The 24,425-nt window shown below is 58.0% G+C and overlaps 1 protein-coding gene and 1 pseudogene across 1 annotated transcript in view; both read left to right on the top strand.

Annotated features, from left to right (window-relative positions):
• LOC138388321 (semaphorin-4D) overlaps positions 1 to 7,411 on the top strand; it is a 104,788-nt gene extending 97,377 nt beyond the window's left edge. Inside the window, exons 14-16 of the mRNA XM_069476260.1 lie at positions 4,757 to 4,929; positions 5,001 to 5,044; positions 5,972 to 7,411. Coding sequence (XP_069332361.1) covers positions 4,757 to 4,929; positions 5,001 to 5,044; positions 5,972 to 6,897 — 1,143 coding nt within the window. The 3' untranslated portion in view covers positions 6,898 to 7,411. The remainder of the gene's footprint in view (positions 1 to 4,756; positions 4,930 to 5,000; positions 5,045 to 5,971) is intronic.
• LOC138385901 (uncharacterized) lies at positions 7,093 to 22,319 on the top strand (annotated as a pseudogene).
• Positions 22,320 to 24,425: the final 2,106 nt, after the last annotated feature.

Here is a 24,425-nt window from a genome sequence, read left to right as displayed (position 1 = left end):
CTCAGGTTGGTGGCCTTGGGGTGTGCCGTAGCTGGGGACAGAGCACAGGTGGCCCAGATCCCCAGCTCCACCGTTGGTGGCTGCGAGCCTGAGCAGGCCAGCCTTGTTCTGTGCCTCAGTTTCCTCCTCTGTGCAGTGCTCCCAGGAGGGGCCAGCCCCCCCGCCAAGAGATATCCTACTGAGGGCTCACTAGTGGGAGGCAGCCGGCCTGGGGAGGGCCCTGCCCTCTGACTGGCAGAGGACGCTTGCCTGTCTGTGTTGGGGTCTCCCCCGCTGGCCTAATGGGCACCACGCTGTGACCGGCTGAGCTAACGGGCCCTCGGCTGTGTGTGCAGTTTCTGGCGCTGGCCCTGGGACTGCCAAGCCCCCAGCGCCGGGCGCCGCCCGTCACTCAGCCTCTCCTGCCGGCACCGTTTCCAAAGCCTTGTTCCAACACATCAGCCTGGGCCGTCGCCCCACTGTGCCGCCTTCCTCTGTGGCGGAGAATCTCTGGCTTGACCTGCAAACTCCCGAGCGGCCCTGGGCAGGGGTGGGTGGACATCCACGCCAGCCCTTCAGGGCGCTGCCTCCCGCAGCTGGCTGCTGCCGGGGCCTCCACCCACCTCGGGGGTCCCCAGGCAGTGGGCAGAGGAAGAGGCCCCTGCCTAGCCAGGCAAGAACAGAGCTGCCCTCTGGGGCTGGCACATATTTGCAAACATCCCTCAAGAATCTTCCATCCTCTCCCCTCCTCTGTATCCACAAACTTTTGGCAAAGTCCTGACACGTGGTTGCCTCCCCTGTCTGCAGTGTGTTTCCTCGCTCGGCTCGGAGAGGGAAAGGAAATGAAATCGCTTGAGTGAGTTACAAGCCGCCAGCTACTCGGCGTCTGTGCTGGTTCTGCCTCAGTCTCCTGAACATTTGGGGAGCCCTGGAGATTTGAAGGGTCGGTCAGAGCTGCCCTTCTGGGGCTGCCACGGTGCTCAGTCACCTCAGCCAGCCCGGGGCAGACACCCGGAAGGTCTCCAAAATGTGCAGTACCCGTCAGAGTAGCAGTCGGCCCCGGTGTGGACACCGGTGAGAATGAGGCTCTGCTCCACGTGGTCGTCAGGGGCCCAGGCTGGCGGGGGCTTCCAGGGCACGTACAGACTGGACTGATCCTCAAAGGTGGAAAGAGGTAGGGAAGGAGGGGCCTGTGTGGGAGGCAGTTACAGGTCAGTCCTGCGCTCACCTGCTCAGCCAGAGCTCAGTCACCTGGCCACACCAGGCAGCTGGTCGGACAGGGACCTCGGGCTCACGAGGGAGAGCTGATGGTTTGGGGAAGCGCATGCTGGTCCTGCTGGACCACCCACCTTGCCAGTCCCCACAGGGGCCTCCGCTTCATGGGGACAGGACTGAGTGGCCTGGGAGAGGCGGGAATGCATCCTGCATGCTGAGGGTTCCAGAGCTTCACCTGGGGCCGGGGGCTTGGCGTGCCCGGCTGCACGGCCGTGGAGGCAGGAGTGGCCGCTCAGTGGTAAAAAGACTGACCCCCACCTGCAGCGATCAGCCTCTCCCGGGGCAGTCAGTGGACAGAGAGGGGCCAGCACCACACCCCCCCCACCCCGTGCCCTGCTGCAGGGAGGGGCACTGTCCCTCCACACGCACCTCGTCTGCCCTGTGACAAGTGCGGTCTTTGCTTTTCATTGCAGTAAAGATACATCACGTGACATTTACCCTCTTAGCCATTTTTCCTTGTATGACTCGGGGGTACTGAGCAGTCACGTTGGGTGGCTGTAACCGTCACCACTCGCCGTCTCCAGAGCCCTTTCGTCTTCCCGGACAGAAACCCCACTCACTAGGCGTTAACTCCCGTCCTCCCCCTGCCGCTGGCACCCCCGTTCTACTTTCTGTCTCTGTGAATGGCACTATTCTATGTCCCCATGTAAGTGGAGTCACACAGTATTTGCCCTTTTGTGACTGGCTTATCTCGCTTAGCATAATGTCCTCAAGGTTCATCCCTTTCGTAGCCTGTCAGAATTTTGTTCCTATTCAGGGCTGAGTGATGTCCATTGTGCGGACAGACCACATCTGGCTTGTCCCTCGATGGACACCTGGGTAGCTGCCACCTTCTGGCCGTTGTGAGCGATGTGCTGTGAGCACAGGTGGCAGATGCCTCTCCCAGCCCCGGCTCCAGCGCCCTGAGCCTGCAGGATCGGCTGTGTGGCTTTTCCATTGGGACGCTGTCTGGTGGTGGCTGCGGCCAGCGTGGCAGAGGGCAGGGAAGGAGCTGGGTGGCTCATCTGCCTCTGGCCGTGTCCGCCATACCCACTGTGCGGCCCAGGCCCCGTGTGCACGGGCAGCGGCAGAGTCTGCAGCCAGGAGGTGTGAGTCCAAGTGCCGCTGCGGAGGGGACTGTCGCCAGGCCAGGGCACGGGGAGGCGGGCAATGGGTGGAGACCTCGAGGGCGCGGTACATGGGGCGGGCTGGCTCCCAGCGTGCCCCACCGATGCTGCGCAGTGCCCGGTCAGCTTTGGTTTTCCCTTTGCCGTTTTGAAACTCTTTATCTTGAAACGCTGTTTGAGTTACAGAAGAGGTAACGGTGTTCCGCGGCGGTTCCCGAGCCCTCCCACCTGGCTTTGCCGGCGTCACTCCTCACGTAGCCGGTGTGCATTTATCTAAGCCAAGGCGCCGTCCTGGGTGCTGTGCGTCACCTGGACCTCCACCCACGACCTTCTCGGCTCTGGGGTCCCGGGTTGCATTTGGGCATCACGTCTGTTCTGTGTCCCATTCTGTCCCTGCATCCTGTGCACCCAGCGCTCCTGGACAGCACCAGTTGGTGTCTGTGGCCTGTCTGGTGCTGTCTCCTGAGGGTCCCGGGGCTGTGGGTTTGGGGGAGGGAATACCTCAGCGCACGCCTGCTGGGGACGTGGTGTCCGCATGACGCAGTGCAGTGCCGGCGCTGTGACCCCGGTCCCTGGTTCTCAGTCAGCGCTGTTGTTTCCCACGCCCCGTGCGCCTGGGGTCTGGCCCACGCAGGGCTGGGGGCAGCGTGAGCCCCACCTTCTGGGGTGGTGTGTGGGTGTGTGTGAAAACCCCACAGTCATTTCCATTGGGGGGACTTTGAAGCTACACAAACACCCCGTTTTCCTTTCGCCCGCTCACGTTCACACCCGCCTGGGCCCTGCCTGCTGCAGTCCCTGGCTGTCCTGGCGGCAGCGCCGCTCCCCCCTTCCCGTGGTGTCTGTCCACGGGCGTCCGTGAGGCAGAGTTCTGGTGTCGTGGCTCCGTTTCACTCGGGCTCCAGTGGCCGTGTCTGGGGCAGGCAGGGCTGAGGCTGAGCCTCCTGCAGGTGGAAGGGTGGGAGTCCTGGGGGCGTCCACAGCCCGCCCGCCCCCCACAGCCTCTGCCTGCCTCTTGCTAGGGTGAGGGGTCAGGTGGCTCCCCCCACCGCCCAGGGACACCTGTTCTGCTCTGCATGAGTGTCCCTGGCAGGGCCAAGCTGGCCCTTCGAAGGTGCTCGGCATGACGTTTGTCACCAGGGAGCATTTCCACACCTCCACAAGCCGCGTGGTGCCCTGATCTGTGACCTAGACATCAGCCTCGATCCTTTTCAGGAATGTGGTGAGTGTGGGGCCTCATCTGCCCAAGTCCCTGCTGCTGCGGATGGCCCGGCGCTGGGCCGGGTCTGCTCTGCCGTTGGTGGCGCCATCCGTCGGGGGGTCCATTTCGTGTGTCTGCACCCACGCAGGCTGGTGTGGGGTCTAGGGCCTCGGACTCTTTGCAACCTGTGGTCTGGGTCAGTGCCAGGGACCGTGACCTCAGCTAGACTCTGAAGTTAACCCAGAACATGCCTGTGAGGGGAGGCTTGTGCTTCATCTGATTCTAAAACACTAAGTTGTGTGAACTTAGGAGTCTTGTGATGTTAACCAAAAGGTTTTCTGGGACATTGAGGTGAGACAGATGCTCTCAGGCAGAGTCAAGAGGGTTCCTGGTGCCACCTGCCAGCCTGTCTCTGGCCCTGAGCTTCAGCTGGGCATAGAGGGGGCACCCCCTCCAGCTGAGTTCGGTTTTAACAAAGTCGACAGTGTTGACTGCCTGTGTCGGGCACGGCGGTGCCAGTGGGTGGAGGGGCTGGCCCCAAGCCAGTGCCATCCAAGCCAGGCGTCCAGAGGGTGGAGATCAGGTCTGCTCTCCACTCTGAGTGTGGCCACACGGGGCCCGGCGGTTGCTGTCCCATCTCCGTATTCCTCCCTCGAACACGTACACGTGTGGAAAGACGTGTTTCCTTCACACAGCAGCCACCCGGCATCCCCGTTAGGCCAGGCCCCTGCTGGATCCAGACCCTAATGACAGCCCTGTCCAGGGGTGCCCACGGCCTGGCCGGGAAGGAGGTCGTCTTCGGAGGTGGTACCCTGCAGCCCGCCTCACCTGCGACGTCGGGCTAGTGCATCCCTCTCCCATGGAGGGGACCCGGAGCAGGGATGGAACAGTCTCCTCCCGCAGAAGAAATATGTGCTGGGAAGGGGTAGGGCCCAGGCAGCGGCAGCCAGCCGGGGCGAGGGAGGGATTCAGGCCCACGGCCCAGTGAGCCCTCACCTAGCGTGAGGGTTCTGTTCCAAGGTCACACCCTCGGTCACCTGTGTTCCTCCCAGGTGTCTGGCTTGCTCAGATCTCACCTAGGGAGGTCTTTCTCCCGTCCCTGGTGACGTCCCCCGTGGCTTCCCACGCGCTGGTGGAGAGGTGCAGAGCCCCGCCAGGCTGTGACTGCCTGACGCCAGTTCTCTGTCTCCGTGCGCAGGGCAGGAGGTTTGTCTATGCCGGCTCCAACTCGGGTGTGGTCCAGGCCCCCCTGGCCTTCTGCGCGAAGCACGGCACCTGCGAGGACTGCGTGCTGGCCCGGGACCCCTACTGCGCCTGGAGCCTGCCAGCTGCTGCCTGCGTCAGCCTGCACCAGGCCGAGGGCCCCAGCAGGTACGGGGCGGGGTGCCTGCATGCGACACCCCCTGTGTGCGGGTGAGTAACGAGTGACGGTTGTCTTGCAGGGGACTGATCCAGGACATGAGTGGCGACGCCTCCTCGTGCCCCGGTGAGTGGCTCCTCCTCCCCTCGCCTGCCGCAGCAGCAGCCAGGCCTCGCAGCCGTCCCCTGGTGCTTCCGCTCTGGGGCAGTGTGTGCATCTTGTTTTTCTCTCTCCTCCCGGAAGCGGGTCCTGTGTCGGGGGCAGGCTCCATGGTCTGTCTCCATGCCTTCCGTGGCGGGAGAGCGTGTGACGCCACTCGGAGCGTGTCTATTCACTGGGAGTGCTCCCCTGCCCTGCTGTCCCCTGCTCCTTCTGCTCAGCTCGGGGCTCACGAAACAAAACCCGGGCCTGCCGTACCTGGGAGAAAGGATATGGTGGTCTGCAGGACCGGGATGGCATTTCTTCAGGGGTCCCCCTGGGGTGCCCGTGCCTGTGGCTATCTGGAAATGGCGCCATGACCAGAGGTAGGGTGGAAGCAGGCCGGGATGTCCCATCCTCAGCGCCACCAACGGTCTTGGTGCTACAGGCAGATGTGCCCCTGGGTTCTGTGCCCTCCCCTCCCAGCAAGACAGCTGTCACCAGACTAAGTATAGCAGGAGGGTGCTGAGGTGCGCTGAGAGGTTGACCTTCGCGTAGCCAGTGACAGAAGCATTTCACGTCTGACTCACAGTGCTGCCACCAGACGCCAGACGGGCCTGTGTGCCCAGCCTCCTCCCGCCTGGCATGTTTCCTCCCTGGACGCGGGGGTGAGAAACAGGATTCTGCTGCTCAGAGGTGCCTCCGAGTTCTTTGTCCCCGTGGGCTGCCATCCAGGGCTCATCTCTTTGCTTCTTGGTCACGCATGTCTTTATCTCCTTAGTTGTTCTGGAAGAGTCCATTTTGCTCCGGTGGGTGAAGCTCTTGTGTCATCTTGTGGGTATTAACCTACTTTTTAAAGAAGTTAGGTAGCAGTCAGGGTTGTTGATGCTGTGCACATTTATTTTGATGTTCCAGATAAAGTTAAAGAAAGTTACCGGCAGCATTTTTTCAAGCACGGCGGCACAGCAGAACTGAAGTGCTCCCAGAAGTCCAACCTGGCCCGGGTGTTCTGGAAGTTCCAGAACAGCGTGTTGAAGGCCGAGAGCCCCAAGTACGGTCTTGTGGGCAGAAAAAACTTGCTCATCTTCAACCTGTCGGAGGGAGACAGTGGGGTGTACCAGTGCCTGTCAGAGGAGCGGGTCAGGAACAAGACGGTCTTCCAGGTGGTTGCCAAGCACGTCCTGGAGGTGAAGCTGGTCCCGCGGACCCTGGCAGTGCCCACCTTGCCGGCTGTGCAGACGGAAGGCAGTCGGATTGCCCCGAAAGTGTCAGCTGTGTCCACTCCGGGGTTCCCCCCCCCGACCCCGGCTGTGCAGGTCAGCTCCCCCAGGGCCGTCACCCCTGCTCCCAAGCCCGCGCCCACCAGCACATCCTGCGAACCAAAGATCGTCATCAACACGGTTCCCCAGCTCCACTCGGAGAAGACCATGTACCTCAAGCCCAGCGACAACCGCCTCCTCATGTCCCTCTTTCTCCTGTTTTTCATCCTCTTCCTCTGCCTCTTTTTCTACAACTGCTACCAGGGCTACCTGCCCGGACACTGCTTAAAATTCCGCTCGGCCCTGCTGCTTGGGAAGAAGAAGCCCAAGTCGGATTTTTGTGACCGCGAGCAGAGCCTGAAGGAGACGTTGGTGGAGCCGGGGAGCTTCTCCCAGCAGAACGGGGAGCAGCCCCGGCCAGCCCTGGACACCGGCTACGAGACGGAGCAAGACACCATCACCAGCAAGGTCCCCACCGACAGGGAGGACTCGCAGAGGATCGACGACCTCTCCGCCAAGGACAAGCCGTTCGACGTCAAGTGTGAGCTGAAGTTCGCGGACTCGGATGCGGACGGAGACTGAGGCCGGCTGCACGTCCCCACCCGTGCCTCGGCTGTGGCACGTCCACGTGTGGGGCGTTTGTGTTCCTCCCGTTCGGTAGCCGTGTCTCGTGTAGCACCGCGTAGGTTAGCCCGCATTGAGCAGCCAGCCTCCGTCCTCCGTCTGTGTTCTCCTGGGTTGAGCCCGTGACTGGGTTTCTCTTTGTCCTTTTGGAAAATGACCAGCGTCTCGTCCCATGGTCGGTCAGAGCGCTTTAAGGAGTCCTGCGGGCGACGGCGCGGACTCACCTGAGCCCTTTCTGCAGTGGGGGAAGGCGGCTTGACTCCCACCGGCTGAGAAGAGCGTCCCTTCGGCTTCCCTCCTCATAGCAGCCTCTAAAAGATAATTAATTCCAGATTGGAAATGACATTTTAGTTTATCAGATTGGTAACTTATCGCCTGTTGTCCAGATTGGCACAAACCTTTTCTTCCACTTAATTATTGTTTTAGGATTTTGCTTTCATTGTGTTCATGTCTTAGGTCATTTTTCTTTATTACTGAAGCACCTGTTTTAATATTTAGAAGAAGATTTATATCTTCTAGATTTTGTTATATATTGGGATGAAATATGGCTTACGTTGCTTAAGATTCTCAGGGATAAACTTACTTTTGCTAAATGCATTCTTTCTGCTTTTAGAAATGTAGACCTAAAACTATCTCTTGAGCACACTCACCTTTTTGGTTTTTTTTTTAACTTTATTCCTGGAGGGAAGTACCGTTTTCAGAGAGATCTTTTTTTCTGTGGTTTTTTTTTTTTCCTTCTCTTTTTCTTTTTGGTCTCTTGAAGAGGAGGTCTGTCCCACACCCGAGAGGCGGGTGGCCCGGAGGGCTCGGGCGAGCCGGGGCCAGAGCCAAGAGGAGGGCGAGGTGTGGCCGGTGCCCACGGCTGACAGTCAAGACCTCCTGTCCAGGCAGATGGAACCGTCACGGGGACGCCTTTGGTTCTCTGAACATTCCTTTCTCTTTTTGCTTCAATTCCACACCTGCTGCTTGCCCCGACTTCCCAATCCACCGAGCTGTCCGCACGGGCAGGGAGCTGGGCCTCGGGCTGTGGCCGTGTCCCCCCAGGCGTGCACCCCTGCTCTGCTGGCTGCTGTCGTGAAGATGTGAACAGTGGTACGATCGCAACGCTCGTTGATTTCACACTCCGTCTCCCTGCTGTGTAAATGCCGGTTGAGAGGAGACCTTTTCCCATGGCAGAGAGCAATAAACTCTGGACTTTGTGTGCCTGTGTGGACAGTCTCGTCTTCCAGCGTGATGTGATTGGACCATTTTGGTGTAAACATTCGTGTTTTATAAGATTTACCTTGTTTTTATTTTTTTACTTTGAATTGTGTACATTTGGAAAGTACCCCAATAAATGAGAAGCTTCTATCCTTGATTTGGGCAGGACGTTGCTCAGTGGAGGCCACGCAGCCCGTGCCCTGTGGCTGCCCTGCATGGCCAGGCTCCCCCTCTGCTGTCCCGCGTGTCTGTCCCTGCTGTGTTCTGCCCTCTGCCCTGTGACGTGCTCCTGGGCTCCCTCCTCAGCCCCTCTCTTTTCTGTCCTCTGTCTCGCAGCCTCGTCTCCTAAGCCCTTCCCTCCTTCCGGCTCCTCCTCCCTGTCCTGTCTGGGCCCCGACTCACCTTCCTCTCCCCGGAGCCTCTGGCCGGCCTCGGGGCCCGACAGCAGCTCGCAGGTCTCCTTGCTGCCGCCCTTCCTGAGTGACCAGGCACAGCAGGTACATGCGCTGGGGACCTTCCACCTCTTCTGCCAGGCCACAGGTGAGTCCCTGTGCCCTGTCCGTCCCTGTCTCCTCCAGAGGCAGGCGGGGGGGTAGGGCCTCCTCCACAGCCACCCGGTCTTCTCTCTCTACCTTTACTATGCACAGCTGTCCTGGCTGTCCCTGGGTCAAGCCATCTCATGCTTTCATTGTTCCTTGTTCAGTCTCCCGAGGGAGACCGTAAACTGCATGAGCTACTCCTAGTGTACAGCAGGGCTCAGCCAACCGTTTAGGTGCAGAGCTGATGTCTAGAGTTCTGGGCCTTGTGGGCCACGGGCTGTCTGTCACAGCTGCTCAGCTCTGCTCTCATGCTGTAAAAGCGGCTGTGGGTGGTATGTAATGCATGGGCAGGGCCACATGCCAATAAAACTTTATTTACAAAAATTGATGGGCCAGGTTTGGCCCAGAGGCCCGTTTGCCAACCCATGGCATTCAGGATTGCTTCTGTTTCTGCTGGCAATTTGGAGGGTGATGTATGTGACATTTGGAAATTTTTTAAAAATTAACTTTGGGCTGAGTGTGATAGCTCATGTAGTCCCAGCATTTTGGGAGGCCGAGCCAGGAGGATCTCTTGAGCCCAGGAGTTGGAGTCTGCAGAGAGCTGTGATCTGCACTCCAGCCTGGCGACAGAGGGAGACCCTGTCTCTAAGAAGAAAAAAATTAACTTCAGAGCTTCCAGAGCAGTAGTTGTTTTAATGACTTACTGCATGATGATTAAAAGCAGAGAAGATTGAGAGTCTGGGCTACTTCCCTGGGGCACGGGAGGCATCTGCCCTGGACTGGAAAATATTCAGCTGGGTGTCTGCTCGCGAAAGCTGGGGGCACGGCCCACAGCACGCTTCGGGGGCATCCCAGGCCTCAGGCAGCTCCCGAGGTCTTGGTGTCCGTGTGGTCACTGTCATGATCAGCAGACACGGAAAGAAGGGGAGTGAGTGCACGTTAGAGCTGCCTGAGGGAGGAGGGAAACCACTGGGCAGGGAAAGCAAAGCCAGTTCCTCTCTTTCTTAGAACTTCTAAACAAACTACCAGAAGTTCCTAAGAGTCTTACACTGTTGCCCGTTTCCTATTAAGTTCTGAGAGCCTCGGGTAGCCTGTGTCCACTGTGGATCCAGCATGTCTGGCAGGGGACGCAGGCAGTGGACAGGAGGAGTCACCCATGACCATGGAGTGCCGTGGAGCTGGGCCTTAGCTTCTTTCGGAGCCGGGTCGCTGTGGCCCGGCGCACGCCCGAGTGCTGCCCCTCCGCCAGGTGCTTACCTTGGGGCCGGCAGGCTGGGAAGGTCCGTCCCGGCTCGTGGGCCCGAGGCCGCGGCAACGGCGTAGCCCGCACAGGCCCAGGGTGGGCAGGCTGGGGGAGACTGAGCCCCAGGGCCCTCTGCCCTTCTGCTCACGTGGGCGTTACTTTCTCTCCAGAACTGTTCGACCCCATCTGGGCCCTTCCTTTCCCATTCCCTGTCCCACTGAGGCCACAACCTGGAAGGGCTGTGAGCCTGCTGGGAAGGACCTGCTTAGAGGACGGGGTGGGCCGAGGCCGGGGCAGGCACAGCCATGTGGGTGTGGACCCAGAGGAGCGGTTCTGCATTTCGGCTCTGCAGTTGGGTCAGGGTCTGCAGATGCTGCTTCCTGCTGCTGAAGCCACCACGTGGCTTAGAAGTCCCAGAGACTTTTCTGGGAAAGTGGATGCCCCCTTCTGCGTCTGCTGCCTTGGGGACCATCCCCCGACAAAGGAGTAGATGAGCTGTTCCAGGTGTATGCCCAGGTTGGGGACTGCGGTGTGACTCACTGCAGGCACAGGCAGGGCCCGAGGTTCCCTTTGCAGCGGCCCAGCCTCCCAGCGCAGGGCTGGTCTGGAACCTCGACCTGGGTTTTCTATTTCCTAGGATGGCTGTTTCCATGGTAGTTATAGTGGTTTGGGGCTGTCTAATTAAAGGCCCAGCAAAGTATTTATAGAGTATGAGACTTAAAGAGAGGACATACGTGGCGTCCTTAGTTCCCTGTGCCACACGCCCAGCACGCACAGCTCTGCTGGGTGACCCTGGGTCTCGGTGGAGTGTCTCATTCTCCAGGGAGGGCTGCCGGAGGGGAGGTCGGGGGCTGGGCCTGCCCCCTGCGCTTACTCCCTGCCCAGTTCCCTTGGGGCCTGCATGTCACCGGGGAGACTTCCCACCTGCCCCATGTGCTCTTAGCCGGGGGTCGGCAGGTGACCTCGTGTGCTCAGCCACTTGGAGAGGCAGAGCCCCTCTGAGGCCAAGGCCCTTCCTCAGAGGGCCTCAGAGTAGGTCCCCACGGGGGGTTGCCCCACAGCGTATGCAGAGGGAGGAGCAGCCAGGGGACGGACTCCAGGGACGAGGCTTGGCAGCGTGTGTAGTGGAGGCAAGAGGTGGGCAGAGCAGAGGTGGAGGAGGAGGCTGGCAGCAGCTGCTTCGGACCCCGGCAGGAGGGAGACTGGTGTCCGTGGGACGTTGCGGAGAGGTTGAGGCCCAGCCTAGCCCTGTGCCCAGAGCATGCACCTCACTGCCCATCCAAGGGAAGGACAGGGTCGCGCCTGTGGGCCTGTGCCAGGGGCTGGGGTGAGAGACGGGCCACCGTGCCCCACCAGCCCGAGACAGACTTGGCCCCTGCTCTGCCCAGCACTTGCCTCTGGGAAGTGGAAATGTCACAGTGTGTCCCTCCTCGGGGTGGTGGAGGATGAGATGGGAAGATCACGGATGCCCTTCGCACAGGTCAGCCTTGTCCGTGGGGTGGGGACAGCAACTTCTTCCCCAGAGAGGAAGTTACGACAGCCTGGGGCTGTCACAGTGGGAACATCCCTTCTGCAGCACCCAGGTGAGACAACAGGGTGGCAGCCTCAGGTGGCCAGTGTGTCCTCTAAGCATGGCACCTGAAGGACGAGGCTGGCTGTGGACCAGACCCCCATGGCCCCTGAGCTCAGAGACGTGAGGTCCTCAGGGCCTCCCCGGCCGGACGCTGCCCATGGAGCCACTTCCCAGCTGCTCCTGAGTCCCGGGGGACCAAGTACACCGGGGGGACCTGGGCAGTGCACGGTGGCAACCTGCCCCGCCGTGTGCACCTGCATGGGAGGGACAACGGCCTTCAGCGCATCCACAGCTGGGGCACAGCGGTGCTGTACTGCGCAGGCCTGCGTCCCGTGTGCTAAGCTTGATGTCATTTCACTCATCAGGTCGTGTGTGTCACACAGTATTTCACCATGCTGTCAGCTGTGATGGACTGAATGCACCCCACACACCAGACACAGGCGACACACACCACGTACCCCACACTGCACACACACACACACACACACACACACCACAAGCAGGTGAGCAGGAAGGACACGGTGGAGGTGGCTGGTGGCGGCGAGGCGGAGGGCCTGGTGCCCTGCAGCCCCTCTCCCAGGCTCTCTCTGGCCGTGGCCCCATCCGCTGTCCCTGCAGGAGTGTCTGCTTCCTGTTGCTTCTGCAGCACACAGCACTGGGGACGGTCTGCTGGGACCCCAGCCCCACCCGCCCCTTGGCCGAGCAGGTTTGCAGTCTGCACCCAGCAAGCCGTGCCTTCCCCGTGGGCATCTGCCGTCAAGGGAGAACGCGAACAAGAGCTGTCCCTTCTTCCTGCGGCCCTGGCCCCTGCAAGGGTCCTGGGTCCGGCCCCATGGAGGCCTCTCCTGCCACAGCAGGCTGTCACCGAGGCCCCTCAGACCAGCCACACTAAGGCATGTGTTGCCTTTTTTCCTTCCAAACCCGTCCCAGGAGCCGATGCTGGGCGCCTAGTCGGTGTTCAGCTGTGTTCCGTGTCAGATGGCAACATGTCTGGCCCAGCCGTTCCCCTGGGTCCCCAAAGGTGATGGAACTAAAAACTGAGTTTATTTTTCAATTGCACAGAAGTGTCAGTTTTCTGCCTGTCTGGCTGTAAGCGTCTCCCTTTCTAGGTCACTCCTCTGCCAAGTCCCGGAGAGGTCCCAGGCCCGTGACACAGCAGGGCGGGGTTTACTGAACCATCTCACAGTGGACGCTGTTACGGCTGAAACACACGCTGACTGACAGCCAGGGCTGCCCTCGGGCCACGGTGACTCCAAGGCCCACCGTTTGCTCTCATCTGATTTTCCCTGTGGGACTGTGTGCGTGGGTATTTTCTGTCTAAAAGCACCCTGCACATCGGACTTCCGTTCACAGGGCCTCTGGAATCTGGACTGATTCTGCAAACTGCTTGCTGCCTTTCGTTTGAAAGGTGACCGTTTGCGTTATGGAGAGTTAGGGAAACACATGGTCCCCTCCTCACGGTGCTGTGAAAGCCACACGCATTCAGTGGAAACCGTCCTTCCAGTACCCCTGCAACCATTCTTTCCTTCACTTTCAGTACAGTCTTTGGTCAATTACATAAGATAGTCAACACTTTCTTACAAAACAGGCTTTGTGTTAGTTGATGTCGCCCAACCGTGGGTTAACGTGAGTGCTCTGAGCATGTTTAAGGTCTCTGGGTAAGCTGTGAGGTTCGGTAGGTAGGTGTATTAAGTGCATTTTCGACTTAGGATATTTTCAAGTTAACAGTGGGCTTATTGGGATGTGATCGCATCGTAAGTCGAGGCACATTCTTGCTGATGAGGAGAGGAAAGGAGTTCGGAGCTGGAGAGATGGAGTGTGCATGTGGTCACGCTCTGCTCCTCTGAGCTGAAGAACCCGAACTCCTGGGAGATCAGTCGGAATGACACAGACAGGCGACACATAACCCCACCACCTGCACGTAGCCACTCGCGGTGCATTTGGCATACACAGACACACATCGATGGAGATGCATGATGATGGGCACGTATATACACCGATATACAAGCTGTGCACATGTATAGTCACGTATACATGCACAGAAGTAGATCTGTATCATCTTTTAACCAAAGTAGGGTCTTTCTCTACCCTGTGGACCCCACCTTCCTTCCTACGAGGACTGTCTTCTGTGGCAAGTTGAGGCCCGAGTCATTGTCAAAGCTAATAACGGCTCCTCCATACTTTGGGTAGCACTGGCTGTGCTGATTTGGGATGGCCATTGTGTTTTAACTCCGACGTTTAAGTCAGAGCTCATTAACCCACCGGGGTCAGAGGGCAGCCACCCACAGCCACTGGCCGAGCCGGGTGCCAGAGCCGAGGCTGCGGGGGCCTCCCAGGTCTCCTGAGTAGAGATGTGCAGGGGTGGTTAGCTGGCCCTGTCGTATTGAGGGCACGGGGACAGGCAGGTCAGGGGCTGGTGTCTGTCCTGGGGGTCTCTACCCCGGACGGACCCTTCCAGGCCAGAAGGACAGTTTCCTGCTTTGAGGGTGAGACGAGGACCAGTGTCCACTGATTCGACAATGGGAAGAATGTGGCACATCCAGGTTGGCAGCTACTCAGCCACTGCAGTGTCCCCACCCCAAAGGCCTGCGGGGTGCGGGGGGCAGCCCTGCCTGGCCGTCCTCTCGAGGGGATGGATGAATGGTGGTGGGAGGACTCGGGGCTTGGGCCCAGGAAGAATGGGGTGATGCTTTCGGAGGGCCCCCTGGGGGCTGGGAGAAAGCAGCCTGGCAGGCCGAGCAGGCGGGGGCAGCCTGGGGCTCGCACCGCCGCCCGTCCCTGCTGAGGGCAGTGCTGATGGGCGGCCCTGTGGACGGACTTTAACTCTCACTCTCCCTCTCTCTTTACGCTCCTCTGCATTCACAAAGAGTTGGATAGTTTAAAAAAGGATAAATGGAACGTAAGTACTTTAACATATTTAATGTCTTATTGTGCTGAAGTACATACTAATATTTAAATAGCATTTACTGCTGCTGAGGACGGCCGCACGCCGGCCATGTGTGCAGCAGGCACGTCCAGGCCTGTCCCTGCTCACGCCCCAGGAGTGTAGGGGACAGTCCCTGCCCATGGGGCTTTGGGGACGAGTTTGCTCCAGCTCAGACCACCCAGATGCCCCGCCCCCAGGGTCATGAGGACCTTCCAGAGGCTCCTGTGACCCTCTCCCAGCTCCAGTGCCCCTGGCTGGGTCTCGGCACAGGTCTCCGTCTCGGGCGGTGCTGGTGGGTGAGGGGGGACAGGGCTTCTTTAGAACTGACTTCAGTGCCTGTTCAAAGAAGAGTTTCCCGTTACTTGATCCTAACAGCTTAGGAGAACAGGTCCTTAAAACGCGAGTCTACCTGGGTGCCCGTCAGCTGGGGAATGGCCGGGCACTGTGGTGTCACGAAGGACGTGCAGAGTCACGGGAAGGAAATGCGTGTCCCCAGCTGATGGGTCTTTGGTGCACGCAGATGTTTGGAGAGCTGCATTTACATATGTTTGCAGATAGGTCCATCAGGGTATCTGTGGCTGGAGTTCAAAACACTTTGGAAAAAACAAATTATAGAGTGATATTATAAAACAAATTCTGCACAAAAAACTAAACCCGCCCACAAGGGCTCGTCCCCTAGGCTGGGGCCAGATGGGTAGCCCTGCAAAACACGTTTGGAAACTTTCAGAATTTCCTTCAGAGCTATGGCATGTTTCTTTCAAAATAGCCCTTATTATTATTATAAAAGCAGTACTTGTTTGTTGTAGTGAATTGCGAAACTCCACGAAAGTATAAAGAAAAAAATTACCCCCAAATTTAGGCATCTATCCGGAGGTAGCCACCACCAGCATCTTGGCTGTTTTAAGACCTTTTCTCGTGGTACATACATGACTCTGTCTACACACACAATACACACGTGGCCTGGCCCAAGCCTCACTGAGACCAGGAGCCACAGGGACAGGGGCACCTGCTCCCCCTTCCCGGCAGGAGCTTAGCGGGGCTTGCGTGTCCCTGCCGTGAGTGGGGGTTGAGCCCGTCTCTGCACAGCCCTGGGGTACTTCACAGCTGAGGAAGGGGACCTGCTGACCACACCTGGCTCAGCGCCCCCACCCCACCTGCCCTGGAACAGGATACGGAGTCTGGGTGGCCCTCAGGGTGGCCCACATGGCCTGTTCTCCTTGAAGCTTGCTGTCCCTGCCCCGTCCTCTCTCCTGGTCTCTGTCCCTCAGACAGGCGGAAGCCAGCCACATTCCACCCTGGAAGGTCAGATGGACTGAGAGTGTGTGAAGAAGTTGGCCCCCAGCTTTATTTTTCAATAGTAATTAAGATAAAAAGCCCAGAATTTGCAAACAGAGGTTTGGGGTAGAAGCCACAGCTGTGGGGGCCTGAGCCTGTGTGTGAGTGAGGCAGGAAGCCCAGGCTGGTGTGCTGGGTTTGGTGGCCCCAGCCAGGACCCCAGTGCTCCAGCGGCGGTCTCTGTTCCCCTCTGCACCCGCCCCGAGGTCCCCGTGTCTCATTTGGATGAGACAGGCTCTCACAGTCCCCGCTCAGCGCCCCAGCCCCTTCCAAACAAACACGCTGGCCGAGCTCTGGGCCTCTTGGCACCACAGGGAGAGCAGCTATGGCCCCGGTGACCACAGAGCCTGTGAGGCTCCTCATCCATGTGGCCTCAGCGCCAGGGTGGGGCAGGAGGCTGTTCCAAGGCTGTGGAACAGGCAGCGGCACCGCGCTGCAGGAAAGGAAAAGGGGCCCGGCCTGGGGCTGCCTGTGCGTGTCTGGGGGTGCAGCCCTGGGGGCGAGCTGCGGAAAAGGCAGCTGAAGTCAAAGGACAGGAGGCCCGTGGGCAGATGCTGAGGCTGGGCACTGGCCAAGCCTCCTCCAAGGGAGGCCCAGGGACTTAATTGTCATCACTTCAGGTCCAGCTGGGACAAAAGAGGGCCCCTCACCGGGGTGAACCCTGCCAGGGCAGCTTCTGTGGGTCCTACATGGGGACTCAGGGACATGGAGGTGGAGACGGTCTGTGTGCCCCCAGGTCCCGCGGATGTCCGCTTTGTCTGGGAGAAGAACGGGCGAGTCCTGGAGACCTGTGTCCCCGTGCAGACCCACACACTGCCCGACGGCAAGGCCCACGTGCTCAGCTGGCTACGGGACGCCATCCTGGAGAGCACCGAGTACCGCTGCTCCGCCTTCTCCTCTGCAGGGAACAAGACCTCAAAGGTGCAGGTTGCGGTGATGAGACCTGGTAAGCAATTCCCGCGCCCACTGCAGCCCTTTTTAGGAGGTGACCTGGCACTCTTTGCAGTGGTGGAGACAGTGAGGAAGTGCTCTGGAAGCATGCTCCTGCATAGTGGCCTTTTGGTTTGGGGATTGCTTGTTGGCTTTACACTGAGGAAGATGAGGGTTTAGCTTTTCATTCTGCCTCCCCAAGCCCCGCACATGCGTGCGTGAGCACACGCTCGAGGCCTGTCTCTCATCTTCCCAGTGTGGGGGTTCGTGTTCACGTCAGCAGGATAGCTGGGCCAGCAGGTCAGTAACGACGCCCTGGCCTGTGCCTTTTCTGTGCGGTTAATCATTGTGCTGATTTCCAGTTGCCTGGTTCTCAGTAGCATCGATTCAACGCCAGACTATGCCGTTGTCTCAGTCGCCCCATCCGTGCAGACGTCAGTGTCCTGTCGGCCTCCCCCGAGCCTTCTGGCCCGTGCCCGCCCGGCAGCTCGCCCTGCGCTCCGGGAGCCCAGGCGCTGCCCTGGGGCCGCCCTTACCCATGCGGGCGGAGCGTTCCTCTCGATTTACTCCTTCATTTTTTTGTGGAGCGTGGCTGCCAGCACACCTCACAAAGGGTGCGTGGGAAGTGTCTTGAGGTCCTGTGTCTCTCTTCTGTCTTTGCACTGAAGTGGTGGTCTGGCCGGTCTGTAATGCTGGCTGCGAATGGCGCCCCGCAGTGTTGGGAGGTGCTGCCCCTCGGCCTCCGGTGCCTGGGGCCTGGTTTTCTGCTCCAAAAGCTTACAGGACCTCCTGTTGTGAGCACTGAAATTTCAAGATATCTTTCTTGGTCTTTTCATGCCTCAGCCAGGCCTGCTACACATGGAAGGCCTTGCCCTTTAGTTCTGGGACTTTTTCTTAAATATTCAATATTTGCCACTTTACTTTGTTCTTTCTGGAATTATTTTCTAAGAAGTGGGGCTATTGGGCTGCTACTGGAATTTTCCATTTCTTGTATCATCTACCTTTTCCCTCTTCTTAATTTTTCTCAACTTTATCCTCCAAGCCTTATTACTGTTTTCATTTCTAGTATCATGTTTTTATCTCTAAGAGCTTTCTAATTGCATTCTGTGGTTCCATGAATGCATGTCTTCTCTTTACTCTGAGAATACTGATGGATTTACCAGTTTTCTGCTTTCTGCAAAGCACCCTCTTCTGTTTTGCCTTCTTTCTGCCGGTTCTCTCCCTTAGGTGTCTCGTGGTCCTTAGTTGTCCCTGTGCTTTAAGAGAGGGGCACAGGGATCCCTAGGGTCTAGGCCTGTCCCCAAGGCGTGGCAACTGAGTGCATCAGAAATGCGAAGTGTCTGGCCCTCCGCGCCCTCCAGGGGATCCCTGTGCACATGAAGCCAGAGAAGCTGCTCTAGCCGAGCCCCTCTCCGCTGAAATGTACAGTCCCCTGGGGTCTTGCTAAAATGCAGAGTCCCACTCAGCAGGCCTGGGTGGGGCCTGGCCCTCCAGCACGTAGCCGGCAGTGAACCCGTCCGCTCAGTGTGGACTCCCCGGCAGTCCTTCGTCCTGTGCTCTCCCGATCAGTTTTCTTCTGGAGCAGGAAGGTCGTCCTCTGGCTGGGCTACCAGGTGATTGCCAGCCTGCGCGGCAACATGCATGTCAGCACAGTGCTCGAACTACTGGCTGTTTCTGTGGGTTGTTCCTTGGTTTCCCCAGTGCTGGCCCTGGACTCAGCCTGCTTGGGTCTGCTGAGTCTGCTTGTCCCTCCGTGTTCCAGCTTCCAGGTTCTTGCTGTTTCCTCTCCTATTCTGTACTTTTTCAAGCTTATGTATATATATATTTTTTAAAGGATCCCCTTATTGTCATGTTAGTGGAGGTTTAGGAGAGAGAAAGGTAATTGCAAACATTCACTCCTACCTGAGCTTCAGTTCTCATTTCTGTAAAGTCAGGTTGCTGTCAGGATGAAAGGTGACTTACAAATTGTGAACTCCTGCCCAGGAGTTAGGGGACAGTGCTGTCCGCCATGTGGTCACTAGAAGAGAAGCAGCTGGAAGCAGTCGGAAGCCCATTCATGTTTTGCCTCATCTAATTCACTTATCTTACGAGGTGGAGGTGTTGCTGCCACCCCACTTCATACATGATGAAACAGAAGCCCAGAAAGGTTAAGTAATTTGCCTGACGTCACACAGCTCAGAAGCCAGCAAAGAGCAGGACCTGACTTTCAATATGGGCAACTGTATGCCTGAGTTACTCTAAGGACACTAGACACAAAAGAGGCAGGAGTTCAAAGGCATAATTACAGTTCAGACAGTTCAATATTTCCTTACTCCCCTACCCCATAATGGTTTTGAAGGTGTAGGTAGTGTTGCAGCCAGATGCGTTTAGGAAATAAACAGATTCTCTACTGACGTGAGGCCCCCGACCCCACTCACCCCCGTGTGTTGTCAGACTCAGAGGCGGCCCCTTTTTTTTTTTTTTTTTTGGAGACAGAGTCTCACTATGTTGCCCAGGCTAGAGTGAGTGCCGTGGCATCAGCCTAGCTCACAGCAACCTCAAACTCCTGAGCTCAAGCAATCCTCCTGTCTCAGCCTCCCGAGTAGCTGGGACTACAGGCATGTGCCACCATGCCCGGCTAATTTTTTTTTTTTTCTATATATATTTTTAGCTGTCCATATAATTTCTTTCTATTTTTAGTAGAGATGGGGTCTCGCTCTTGCTCAGGCTGGTCTCGAACTCCTGAGCTCAAACGATCCACCCACCTCGGCCTCCCAGAGTGCTAGGATTACAGGCGTGAGCCACCGCGCCCGGCCTACGGCCCCCTTTTGAGTTAGGAATTGTCCCTAGGCCGGGCACGGTGGCTCACACCTGTAATCCCAGCACTTTGGGAGGCTGTGGAGAGAGGATTGCTCAAGGCCAGGAGTTCGAGACCAGCCTGGAAAACAGAGACTCTGTCTCTGCTAAAAAAAAATTAAATAAAATAAATAACTCAGCTGGGTGTGGTGGCACGTGCCTGTAGTCTCAGCTACTCAGGACACTGAGGTGGGAGCGTCACTTGAGTTCAGGGCTGCAGTGAGCTGTGACTGGGCAGCTGCACTCCAGCTTGGGTGACAGAGTGAGGCACTGGCTCTAAAAAAAAAACAAAAAACAAAACCAGATGGCTCCCAGAGCACTCGCTTCCCTTCAGGGAGGGCTGGCCACGGGCTGGGCGGGTGCCCAGCACTCGAACTGGCCACGGGGGCTTCTATCTAATTCTGTTTGGCACATCAGTCCTGCTTTGTGTCTAAAGGGCTCATGTTCTTAGAACATGTCTGAAATCAGTGACAAGAGCACGTCGTATGAAGACCTATCTTCGTTCTTGTGTTTACAAAAAAAAAAGCATGGCTGTGAGAGGTCTGTGTCATCGTGACAGCCCCACAGTAACATGAGTCAGGATTCAGGATGAAGCACACGTGGGAGGCTGTGGGGAACGAGTGGCAAGTGCTGTAATGTCCCCAGAACACAGCCATGCTGGCTTCCCAAGATGCCACCAGCCTTGGTGAGAGCCAGCCTCTGCTCTCCAGGGAAAAGGCAGAAGCCACGGCCCCACCCCTCCGAGACCCAGGGTCTCTGCAGCGCCCCACAGGCATGGTCGTGAGCCCCTCTGCCAGGCAGGAACACAAGGTGCCAGTGCAAGGTCAGAGGGCAGCTGCTGCCAGTACCAGCGGTGGAAGTGCTGCCTGGAGGCAGCCACAGATCACACGCCGGCCCCCAAGTGGGGCCGGCAGCCTTACCAGAGCGTGGCTCGGCTCGGTGGAGGGGCCTCACCAGTGGGCCGGGCTCCTGGGACAGGCCAGTGGGCCGCCTGCAGGCCCAGAGCTGGGCTCACCCACGGCAGCCAGTGGCCTCGGCATTAGGGACACCTCAGAGGCCTGCAGAGCACTGACCTCGCCTTGCCTGCCTTCCAGAAGCAACCCACCAGGAGAAGTGGACCAGAGAGCTTGCCGCCTGGAGGGCTGTGGTCGGGGAGCACGACCGGACGATGCAGAGCTGGAGGAAGGCGTGGGTATGTGGCTGCAGCCAGGCCTCAGGGGGCTGGAGGTCAGCAGGGCAGCTGCCACCCCCAGGCAATCTTTCGGGGCCCCTCCTGCCATGGGCCCCACTCACTTCCTCTCAGCCCCGTGGCAGTTCTGCTTTTTGAAACTTGCAGCCCCAGGGGAATCCCAAGTCTTGTTGCTGAGGCTGGAGGGGATCAGGGGCCCTGACCATGGCCCTTAAAGGAGACCACAGTGAGGCAGTGGGGGCGCCGGGCCAGGGCCTGCTGTCCAGTTAGATGGGCCCCTGCGGCCACCCCACCCCTGGACAGAGCACTCAGTGAGTCACTGCTTTGACTGAGCAGGAACCTAGACAGGCGGGTCCCCTCCTGGCCGGGGCGCCTGCTGGAGGGACAGGGGGAGATGGCTTCCTGAGCTGAGCCCCGGTGGGGGCCGGGCCCTCGCGTGGAGGCAGCAGCTGTCCTGCCAAGGTTCCCTAGTTGCCAACACGGCCTTGTTGGCTGCCACCAGAAGGCCCAGTGAGATGCAGCATTGGATGTGCCACCACACAGTGGGGGGTCTGCAACAGCTCGGACCATGGGCCCTACAGCACTGTGGGTGCCGTGGCTGTCAAAGGCCTTGCTGCCGCCAAGGCTGGACGTGTACAATCGATCATATTTTAGCATGTGAAAGCTCCCCCTCCCCCAAGCCTCCTCCCTCTCAGGACATCTGGGGTGGGCAGGCTGGCCACCCCGAGCGCCTGTTTGAAGCAGCAGGACCCGGGAGTTGGTGCGGATGGGCTGCCGCCTTGCCCTCCCGCCCCGTGTGGGCAGCCACCCCTGAGGCTCAGCCCTTTAGGCCCCCACGACAGGAGAGGCTCAGGCCGTTACGGCTCGGCCCAGGCTCGTGTGGCGGGGAGAGCGGGAGGCAGAGCAAGGAAGGTCCGTCTGCTCTGTCTAGGGCCCAACCACCGTGTTGTTCTTCCAGGAAAGCTGTAGCAAGGACACCCTGTAGCCACCAGGAGGCAGTTCCTGACCAGACCCTGCTGCCACCAGCCACCGCCAACCCCTGAGAAGGACCAGGCACCCACGCTAGCGAGCTGTCTTGCCCCAGCCTGCTCTAGCCACAGCCATCAGGCCACCGCCTGACGGGCCCTCGGGGTGGGGGGGGGGGACGAGCAGGGGAGAAACGCTGAGCTGAGCAGGCCTGTGACAGGAACCGGACTTCTTAATAAATGAGATGCTTACGTGTAACAGGAGGGTCTGTCTGGCAGACGTGTGTAACCAGGATGGCTAACAGGCTACAGCAGCAGCTCTGGTGACAGTGCTGGGTACAGGCTCCTCCTCCAGAAAGTCATCACACCCTGAGGGCCACTTACACAAGATCCCAATGACCTCGCTTTATGCAGCCCCCTCTACCCGCCAACAGCCCACAGGGTCAGCAAGCCAGCGCCAGCCGCGTGCTGCTTCCACTGACGAAAACCAAACCGCGCCTGCCACTCCTCCCACCTTCAGATTTAGCCACAAACTAAGTAAGGTACACACCGGGACAGAGGGTGAGACTCCACAGAAAAATGCTTTGCCTTGGCCGGGCGCGGTGGCTCACGCCTGTAATCCTAGCTAGCACTCTGGGAGGCCGAGGCGGGAGGATAGCTTGAGGTCAGGAGTTTGAGGCCAGCCTGAGCAAGAGTGAGACCCCATCTCTACTAAAAATAGAAAGAAATTATATGGACAACTAAAAATATATATAGAAAAAATTAGCCGGGCATGGGGGCACATGCCTCTAGTCTCAGCTACTCAGGAAACTGAGGCAGGAGGATCCCTTGAGCCCAGGAGTCTTAGGTTGCTGTGAGCGAGGCTGACACCAACGCACTCTAGTCAGCCCAGGCAACAGAGTGAGACTCTGTCTCAAAAAAAAAAACAAAAACAAAACAAAACAAAAAAAAAACTGCTTTGCCTTAAACCCTGAGTGACCGTGAGGTGCGACCTGGGAGGGCATCTGTCAAGTCTTTTTGTTCCTCGCTAACCTCAGAACACTGGGCTCTGCCCTTGAGCGCATGCCCCGTCCATGCTCAGCTCCAGCGATGGGACACCGAGCTCCTGTGAGGTAGGAAAGCCAAGCAGGTCAATTACGGAAATCTCCTGGGGCCACAGTGAGTGTTCTGGGCCCTGGGATGAATCTGCTGAGTGCTCTGCTATACCTGCTTCTGACTATTAAAGCTGTCTCTCCAAAGACTCTGTCACTGTGTGTGTGAACTTGCCCCAAAGCTGCTCAGCCTTTAATCTTACAGGCACGTCCTTTCTTGTCTGTGAAATGAGTTTTCATGTCTACCATAAAAACCACCCTCTGTTAAAAATAAAACTGCACTCCTCCGTGACCCTATCAAGTAACAAACGTCTTCTCAGTGATGACCACAGCCCGGCCAGCCACTTCCCAGGTGCACGCTGGCCCGTCTAGCCAAGTGACACTCGCCCTGCCCAGAGAACCGTCACACACTCATCATGTTTTTCTATAAAATATCCATCAGCTCTCGCTGTGGGTCTGGCCTGGGCGTGGCCGCAGCTGCTGCAGACCAATGAGCGCGATGCCATCAGCTCCAGGCTCGTATTCTTGAAACCGTTTTCTGTGTTGTCCCCTGAAATATGGATTTAGAGCACTTCCACGCTCAACATGACACACTTGCAGTTTTTGTAATATGGTATTCTGTTGAGAAATGTAATTATGAGGATGAATTTTTGAGTCCTTGCACTGTTGGAAAAAATAAAAGTAAAGAGCTGTACCTTTGTTCAGTGGCACGCGGCCGCAGGCCATGCTCCGGGCAGCGCCGTGGCGCGGGGAGGGAGGGAATCCGCTGCAGCAGGGGCCTCCGCTGAGCCCTTCCTGCCCCAGAAAGCAACGGCCTGACCAGGTCTGAGGAGAAGGAAGCTTCTCGGAAGCTGAATGAGGTGTTAAAAACCCACCTGCTCTCTGTGTAAGCTGCTTTTATCCCTAGATGAGCAAAACAGGTATCAGGGACCCTAGAGACCTGTAAGAAGAGGCTTTGATTTATCAAATTTTAAAATTATAGCAACTGAGTGCAGCTGACAAGCTATTTTTTTTCCCACAAATTAATTTTGGAACTTTTGTTGTCAAATAATCTGCCATTTTCAAATTTACCACAATCGACTTGCTACCCGCCAATGGGGCCAGGAGCACAGGAAAGGCCTCTCGCTCCTGCCGACCTGGCGCGAGGACAAGCAGGTGGAGCAGGCTCTGTGCTGGAATGACGCCTGGCCTGGCCCATTTAAAAAGCTCAGCGTGGGTAAAGAGCATCAGGGCTCACGTCGGTCACGACCTCTACAGATGACAGGGCAGACAGTGGTTCTGCCTCCAGTCACACAGTCCCATCCCTGCCCACAGCATGCTGTCATTCCAACTTAGGCCACTTACTTCTCAGAGGTGCAACATTTGGTATGACTGAACTCAATCAACTGTATGTTCAGAGCCAGAACAATACCCTGCTTGCCTGACGAGCGAAGAGCAGTGAAAGCCCTTTCCTGCCACTGGCTCCGGTGCAACGGACGCAAGTGCGATCGGGCCGGGCCGGGACCCGCCTGGTCTGCGCAGGGTCACAGGCTGCAGCAGCCGCTCCTTCCAGACCTAGGCGGGCTGCGCACAGCAGCAACCCTGCTCAGCCCCCTTCACTTCAGGGCCAGAGTGTCCAAAAGAACAGTCAAATAAGACAGAGACCAATGATGAGCTAAGG

The sequence above is a fragment of the Eulemur rufifrons genome, chromosome 7, assembly GCF_041146395.1.
Source record: "Eulemur rufifrons isolate Redbay chromosome 7, OSU_ERuf_1, whole genome shotgun sequence".
Classification (NCBI taxonomy): domain Eukaryota; kingdom Metazoa; phylum Chordata; class Mammalia; order Primates; family Lemuridae; genus Eulemur; species Eulemur rufifrons.
The sequence above is the reverse complement of the archived record's forward strand: the minus strand, read 5'-3'. Positions and strand labels throughout refer to the sequence as shown.